Source organism: Carex rostrata, chromosome 16 (genome assembly GCF_964058835.1).
Source record: "Carex rostrata chromosome 16, lpCarRost1.2, whole genome shotgun sequence".
In the NCBI taxonomy this organism is placed as follows: Eukaryota; Viridiplantae; Streptophyta; class Magnoliopsida; order Poales; family Cyperaceae; genus Carex; species Carex rostrata.
The window spans coordinates 7,093,423-7,102,113 of NC_135933.1; the positions used below are offsets into that span (position 1 = coordinate 7,093,423).

At 36.1% G+C, this 8,691-nt stretch overlaps 1 protein-coding gene across 2 annotated transcripts; it reads left to right on the forward strand.

The window, feature by feature from the left end:
- The first annotated feature begins 3,669 nt into the window (after positions 1 to 3,669).
- Positions 3,670 to 8,379, forward strand: LOC144567181 (uncharacterized). 2 transcript variants are annotated; one of them, XM_078317242.1, is made up of 5 exons: positions 3,670 to 4,253; positions 5,235 to 5,429; positions 6,685 to 7,092; positions 7,325 to 7,406; positions 7,901 to 8,379. In XM_078317242.1, exons 1-5 carry the CDS (start codon positions 3,804 to 3,806, stop codon positions 8,197 to 8,199), a joined length of 1,434 nt encoding a protein of 477 aa, XP_078173368.1. In that variant the 5' UTR covers positions 3,670 to 3,803; the 3' UTR covers positions 8,200 to 8,379. The 2 variants fall into 2 exon arrangements, with proteins under 2 accessions (XP_078173368.1, XP_078173369.1); XM_078317243.1 differs by having other exon boundaries at positions 3,673 to 4,253; positions 7,907 to 8,379.
- Positions 8,380 to 8,691: the final 312 nt, after the last annotated feature.

An 8,691-nucleotide genomic window follows, 5' to 3' on the forward strand; every position in this document is an offset into this window, starting at 1 on the left:
TCTCTTCTTTCTCTCTTCGTTCGCGAATCGCCAATTCAAATCCAAATGAAATTCTCGATCGCGAATCTCATTTTTGTTTCGTTCGCGTGTCTCAGTCGCAGGAACCGAGGAGATATTCACTAATAGTGAGCTGGTTCGATTTGCTTCAATCAAGTATCTCCGATCAGGGTCACAAAGGCTTCGATTAACCTGGTTCGATTTGCTTCAATCGTGGAGCGCGATCGAATAGAAGTTGTTTTTGTTGAAGAGCACGGTAAAATTCAAATCTAGTAAGTTTTATGTTGAATTTGTTGTTTTCGTTTATGCAGTAACAGATCTAGCATTTCAAATGAAATCTGGATGAAAGAGATGATAGAGAGGCGATATGGAGTATTGATCTGTTAATTTTACTGTATTGCCCCGTTAATTTTACAGTATTCATCTTGTCATTTTACAGTATTCATCTTGTGAAAATCTGGAGGAAATAGATGATAGAGAGGTGATGGAGTATTAATCTGTTAATTTTACAGTATTCATCTTGTGAAAATCTGGAAGAAAGAGATGATTTGTTAATTTTACAATATTTATCTTGTAATTTTACAGTATTCATCTTGTAATTTTACAGTATTGGTTCGATTTGTCTCTGTCCTTCATTTGTCTCCGTCCTTCAATCAAGCCCTTCGCTCTTCATTTGTCTCTGTCCTTCATTTGCTTCAATCAAGTACTGGTTCGATTTCGGCTCGCTACTCCGAACAGTGAATGCATTGTTTCAAGCTTTGGTAAGAAATATTGTATATTTCTGATTCATTTTTTCTTTGCAATGTCGATTTTAATTGAGATTACTGACTCGATCTCATTTTTTATACATGATCGCAATGGAACCTTCAATCGTGGAGCGCGATCGAATAGAAGTTGTTTTTGTTGAAGAGCACGGTAAAATTCAAATCTAGTAAGTTTTCTGTTGAATTTGTTGTTTTCGTTGTATGCAGTAACAGATCTAGCATTTCAAATGAAATCTGGATGAAAGAGATGATAGAGAGGTGATATGGAGTATTGATCTGTTAATTTTACTGTATTGCCCCGTTAATTTTACAGTATTCATCTTGTTATTTTACAGTATTCATCTTGTGAAAATCTGGAGGAAATAGATGATAGAGAGGTGATGGAGTATTAATCTGTTAATTTTACAGTATTGTCTTGTTAATTTTACAGTATTCATCTTGTGAAAATCTGGAAGAAAGAGATGATTTGTTAATTTTACAGTATTTATCTTGTAATTTTACATTATTCATCTTGTAATTTTACAGTATTCATCTTGTGAAAATCTGGAGGAAAGAGATGATAGAGAGGCTTCTTACTCATCTGAACAATGAACACAGGAGGTTTTTAATGTAAAAGTTATTTGTCCATAGTTTTTTTTGTTGTTGTTATGCTATTCTGAATGTTGCAGTGAATATTTTTATCTTGTGTTGAACAGATGTTGTTTGTGGTGAACGGATGTTATTTTGTGGTGAATAGATTTTGTGTGTGATGATGGATGTATATATAGATTTAGCAATTTTATAATATACATGGTATTATTTTATGGTTTATATTTTGCAATTTTACAGTATACATGATTGTTTGCAGATTGTAGTTTAAACTGAAATGTAGCATTTTTTACATTTTATCTTACAGTATAGATGGTAATATTTTATGGTTTAGTTTTAGAAATTTTACAATAGACGATTCAATTGTACATTTACAATATACAAGATTCATTTGTAAATTTTACTATGTAGAAGATTCAATTTTACAGTATACAAGATTCAATTTTACAGTATACAAGATTAAATTGAAAATTTTACTGTATACAAGATTCAATTTTACAGTATACAAGATTCAACTCAGTGCCAATAACCGCTAATAACTAACTCTAACTGCCAATAACTTCCTATAACTGCAATTTCCGAAAGTACAGTTTGAAAGTACATTTATTTTGTCATGTTGTGCAAGTTGCAATCTTTTTCTAACTATTATGTGATCACTTAAAATAGTTGCTGAATGTTTTGTAGTTAACTGATATATTTTATGTGATATATTGTATAATTATACAGCATGTAGAAGTAATTTTACAGTATTTGCGCAAGTCAAAGCTGTGGACAAATGGTGGACAAAAGGCTGTGGACAATTGGACGCTTCCAATTTGAATAACATCTCAGAAAAGCTGATTGTTATAAAGAACGAACCTGCAACTTCTGGGCAACTTTCTCACAATTCAATCTTAAAAGGCAATAAATTATGCCGGTTTCTTCATTATGGGTTTCCTTTCCTTTATAAATTGATCCAAAATCAACTCCTCAGAGCAACTAGACAAACATCTCAAGGGCAATATTAATTTGTAGCTAGTAAAATCTATTAACCAAGAACTACATCATTAATTGGTAGGAATTTCAAACACATCCAACTAAACAGTGTGGGAATCGTTTTCTTTGACTCAAGGTAAACCACACCACTGAAATTGATCAATGTATGGACATATTAATCTATTAAGTTGTAAAGGGAGCACAAAATGACCACTTATTTAGATACAACAATGTACAGAGATAACTTTGTACCAGAGTACCAGTTGGCCACCTAACCCAGGTTATATTCTTGCATCAAATTAAACCTTTACAAAATAAAATGGAAAAGAAATTTACCTTCATCAGTGGCCTTTTGGAATTAAATAACCAGTTCCTAAACAGAAGAATGCATCAGTTAATTACAGCAAGGTACTGGGTACTGGGTAGGAGGAGGCGATTAGGGTTACAGCAAGGTATCTTTTGGATAGGAGGCGGAGGAGGAGGATGTGATTAGGGTTAGGCGATGGTCTGGAGGAGAGGCGCGATGAGGAAGGAAGGAGGAGGCAATGCATAAACAGGTGCATTAATTGAATCAGAAGGGTATAATTGAAAATACATAAATACGTATACAAATTAGTATTTTTCAATTAATTTTTAATAAAAATAGTATAAAAATACATTATAAATGATAAAATTAGAAATTAACTAAGTTTATAGTGGTATTTTTACAATTTTAAAGTTTAGAGTGGCAATTTTTAAATTTTGAAGTGATAAATAATTAATTTTCTCTTTTTTTAAATACAACTATGTGAACTTTTTCTTAATTTGCATTTTGCACTAGTGGAGTTCACACCGCTGCAGACGAATCCGTATCCTCTCAGGTATTGCAGAGGATCACCCTTAGTTTACGGTTTAAGATTAAATCTCAATCGATTTGGAATTCGGATCACAATAGGGGCTGTTTTTGGTCTTTGAGATTCGTGCCGAGTTAAAAAGAACGGTTTAAATCTAGTAATTGTAAAAGATTCCCTTATCAGGTATTGGAGAGGATGTGAATTCGCTGCAGACTGCAGTCGGAATCTGTTTTAAGATTCATACAAATTTAAATTAAAAGGTAAGGATCTAATCCGAATTCACAGCGGTGTAGGTCTTTGACTTTGAGGAGCTGATGGCTGGGCCTTTACCAAGTAAATTAATCTGGAGCCTGGATTAACGTATAAAATCGGGCTGGCCCAGTGTTGGGTACTTGGGTTGGTGCACACTGGAACTCAGTTCCAACTTCCACGCGGGTTTGCCGATAATATTGGAATTGGACCCGCTAAAGTCTAAACTAACGCTCCACGCGGCTTTCCGACGATGGCACGAAGAAAGTAAAAGCAACTTTTTCCGCCCGAAACCCTGCTGCTGCTTGCAATTTCTTCTCTGTCCAAGACGATGGCTAATCTCCGAAATACCCCTTAACCTTATCCTTTCCTGTCTTCTTCTACTCATGCATCTTCTATGGCTGCTTCATCAACCCTTGCACCAGGCTTCCGATTCCACCCGACAGATGAAGAACTCATCATCTACTACCTCAAACGCAAGATCCTAAACCGTCCGTTACTGATCGACGCAATCTCGTCCGTCAATCTCTACCAGCTGGAGCCATGGGATCTTCCCTCACTCGCCCGGCTCCAATCAAACGATCAGGAGTGGTTCTTCTTCTGCCCTCTCGATCGAAAGAACAATTCGAATCAGCCTCGGACCAATCGTGCGACGCCACGTGGCTATTGGAAGACAACGGGGAAGGATAGGGAGGTGGTGAGGAGAGATGATATGAAGACCGTGGTGGGGATGAAGAAGACTCTGGTGTACCACTGCGGGCGGGCCCCACGTGGCAAGAGAACCAAGTGGGTCATGCACGAGTATAGGCTGTTGGACGGAGGACTTGTCAAAGGAGGTGTATGTCTGGTATGTGGTTAATTTTGTCTATTAGCACTAAATTTTTTTTTTCTTTTTTCGATTTTGTATGTCCATCTTCTTTTGATAATAGAGAGATATTTACAGTAATCATCATACTTTGTAAGTTTAAAATTCGTTCTGTATCCTGGGTTTCTTGATTAGAATTGAAATATTGAAGCCTTGTAGGGAAGATAAGTTATAACTGATTGAGAATTCCTGCATAAGCACTTGAACAGTTTATGTTTTTGTTGTACCTACACCCTCCTAAAAGGCTTTACCTATTATTTCATACAAAAGGTTTTCCGATTAGTCTGTCTGGGTTTCTGCTCATTATTTGTACCATAGTAAATGGTTTTCTTAATCGCATTTGAAAGTTTCTGGATGGTTGCCTGATGCGCTTAAGAGCAGAGGCGAGGCGATTTCATGTAGAGCGCTTTTGTTCTGATGGTATGAGCATAATTCAGAGAGTGAGCGCTTTTATGCGCTTAAGCAGCAGATGAAAAAAATGCAAAAGAATGCACTTGGATCATAAAAGAGAGGAAAGAGTAATATTATTTTAGTTAGTCAAACAACAAGGCTTTTTGGTTGAGAAGTGAAGCGGTGAAAAGCTGCCAAATTCTAGCTTTGCAGCACTAGCAGTGTTGCGCATTTTGCTTCTGCTTTGAAATTGAGCTTTACTTTGTACAACATATTGTACAAAGCCTTTCACTTTTGACTGCATTGGTAAGGATACCCTCGGGCGGAGCCAGAAACTACCATAGGTTGGGGCATGATCTTACAATTATTTTGAATTAGAAGCATATGTGTGTGTGTGTGTGTGTGTGTGTGTATTTACATTATTTAAAAAAAAAACATAGCAAATGTAAGCATAATTTTGCATTTTTTTTTTTGGATGGGGGCAAGTGCCTCCCTCTGCCGCTGTGTAGCTCTGCCTCTGACATTTCTAAACATTATTGAAAATTTGACTTTTCTTTTGGGGTATGTCGGAAGGATGGAATGGTGGTGTGCAGGATCTTTGAAAAGCGAGGTCCAGGGCATCAAATGGCAGCCCAGTATGGTGCCCCAGTGGCAGAGGAAGAAGCAGAGGAGGAAAGAGGGGAGGAGCATGAGAAGGAGAAAGAAGTAATTACTGAAGAGGTTAGAGATGGTGCTGCTAACTATGTCCAATTGACCGACTTGCATGAGGTACTGTTATCATTTCTTGCTTGACATTATAGAAAATAGTATACAAATGGTTCTCCTAAAGTATGATGAAAAGGTATATTACCTAAGGCGCTTACGCAATCCCTTAAACGGAGGCCGTTTCTGTATTAAAGTTTTATAGTTTTCAAGTTGATCTATTGGATTCAACCTTTTGGTCAGTAAAGTTCACAGTTCCAATTGTAGCCCAGACGCTCCATGTTGATGAGAATTTGAGTCTTTATGCATCAGTAGGTAATAAACCATTCCTTGCGAACCATGTGTAATAAGGTAACTACAGTAGAAGGTGATACTCTTAGTTGACTGCTGTGCTGATACTAACCAATTGAGTTTGTAGGCATGACATCTGAACTGTACTGCTTGAGTTGAGTGCCATGCTGATACTAATCAGTTGCATGTGTGTGCATGATATCTGAACTGTACTGCTTGAGTTGAGTGCCATGCTGATACTAATCAGTTGCATGTATATGCATGACATCTGAACTGTACTGCTTGAGTTGAGTGCTGTTCTGTTAATAATCAGTTAATGGGGTTTATTTGGAGGTTTTTGTACTCAAGTGTGAACCTTCATCTTTGTATTAAACCTCAAATTCTCAATTAAACACAAATGTAATTAATACTTAACATTACGTGCCTGTATGATATCTGAACACAGTAGTATTTTAGTTTAGTTCTGTGCTGATACTAATTAACCAGTTTTTAAGGTTCATCAGGTGATTTGGAATACTAAAGCTATGAATTTTTGGATTAAAAATTTGACACAAAAAAAATCCAAAAATTTATATTGGAAAAATAGTTTTTTGGCTTATTTTACCCATTAGGAATCCTCAATTTGCTTTGGCTCACTGCACACATGTTAGAGAAGTTTATAATTGAACAGTAAACTATCCAAAGAATAGGATCTACACAAGATGGAAAAGATTTAAACATTTTCTAGAAGCTCCATACCTTAACTCATGAAGGGTATTTTAGGGGAACATACTTTCTTTCATTTATTTTCACTGAAGACTTGTACCATATAAGTGCAAAATGTGCACACCAGAATTGTTCCTTTCTTCTTCTTATTTCCAAATTAAAGCTTTCAGTGGGATTATGCTACAGAAAGTATCAATTTATTTTTATTTATGTTTGTTTTCTATAGGGTTTTCATGTCTGCCATTGAAACTGATCGATACTGCTTTCTATTCATGAAGAAAATTCTTTGTTCGTAACTTCCTTTTCCCCTTTTTTTGGTTCTCAGAATCTCGATGAAAATCATGAAGTTGGAACTCCTTCGGGAGAAGGCTCTAGCCAGCAAGACTTGCATGTATCTTCACAAAACCATGAAGATGCCGATATTTTTGATGGTCTGGATGGCATTGATAATGTTGTAAACCTATCCCGACCGTTAGATCAGTTTGCTCATGTGACTAATGAGTTTTTTGAGATGAATGACTTTGATGCTATTTTGCTCGAAGTTCCTCCGAGCCAAGGCCTGAACAGTTCAACCGATGGAGAGGTTCTTAATGGAGGTGTCCAGTTCTTTGACTCTCTGGATATATTTGATGATATTGATGGCATTTTTAATAATGAGGGTTTTGCTGAAGATGACAAGTTTCTATTCGGTGAGGCAGGTTCCACTTTATGTCAATCAGATGCCCCTAACGAGGTAAATGGGTCAAGCTTAATTTTGAACCTTGTTTTATCTTATATGATGTATTTAAGGAGATAAAGGGCTTAAATGCCTGCTTGTACTACTAATGGATGCAATAAAACCTGTAACAAGCTCTTGTACTGTAAACTTGTACATTGTACCTGCACGAACTATTGATGTGCCTTTCAGTGGATTAAAAAGGGTTAGTGTACATGGAGTTGCACTTACTTACAAGTCTACTTGCCAGGATCTGGGATCGAGTGTGCAGTATGGCTTGTCTATGCCTAATTTGGATGGCATCGGAAATGAGGAACTCTTGGATATGCAAGGTATGCATATTGTTTCGTCTCTGTCTCTGTATGTCAGATGTTTGTGTATATTTAGCATTTTTTTATTATATTATAATTATCAAATAAAAAAGTCTATGGATCCTAACATAAAACTAGGGAAAAACTTTTTTGGATTAAGATAAAAGCCATATGGCGAAATTATGTTGACAGTGAGCCAGAAATGTGCTCAATTGGTCAGGCCATGATTTGATAATATTTAATATTTGCTTATACAGTATAAAGTTACATTCCCGCTATTATTATCTATATATTTGTAAATATTGAGCACTGTATTGTTACTTCTCTCTGTCAGGTGAAAATATTAATGTCTACTAAGTTTTATTAATTATAATCCTGTCACTATTTGTCTAACAAAAAAAGTATTAAGATTAATTTTGTTATATGCATAGAAGGTCCCTGGTCTGGTTCGAATACCCTATTGGCCTCCCTATGTTTTAAATTGGTTTGTTTATTATTTGTTTATTTATGAGCAGAAGCAGAAGCAGTGCCAAATCCAGTCAGATACAATAGTCCTATATCAGAGAGTCTTATCAGATTCTTGGATTCCTTCTCTCCACCTCCTGCTTTTGCATCAGAATTCGTGCCCGCTAATTTCAATCTGACCCCAGAGACCATTAGCTTCAGCTCCTCCACCACTTGCAACAAGTCAAAACGAACTAAAGTCAAATCGGTGGTATCTAGAGTCCTTCGAGGGATTCTTTGCTCCTCCTTTTTCTTAGCAATTGCTGTGACTGCTGGTTGCAAGCTGGCCATATGCGTCGGAGCCAAATAGAGGAGCCAGGGATGGAGATATACATGTTTTGTACTATGTTTTGGGATCAATTAACTAACACCTTGTTATCTTGCAGTGTTCAACTTCCATTATGCAAGTTTCTACTGTAAAAAAGTTTTAGACTGTTGCTATATATACACTTTTTTTTTGTTATTGGTAAGAGATTAATTTCAATGATCTCCACTATTCTCCGAAAGTATGATCACTGAAAGACATTAGTTTGTGTTGATTCTTTAATTTGATCAGTATCAATTTCTTTTTTGAGTGATGAAAAATGGTAATAAGTTCCTCGCCATGATAAGCTCATCGGAGCCTACAACTTTGAACTACTAGCTAAATTCAATTTGTTAAATATCAATGTGACAATATGCCCAGAATTAAGCATACTGAAAGTAACATTTGAAAGAAACGAAAGGAACGATGATGATCGTCATTTTCTTTCTCCATAATATTTGTACATTTTTTCAAGAAATGAGAAAAATATTCTCATTA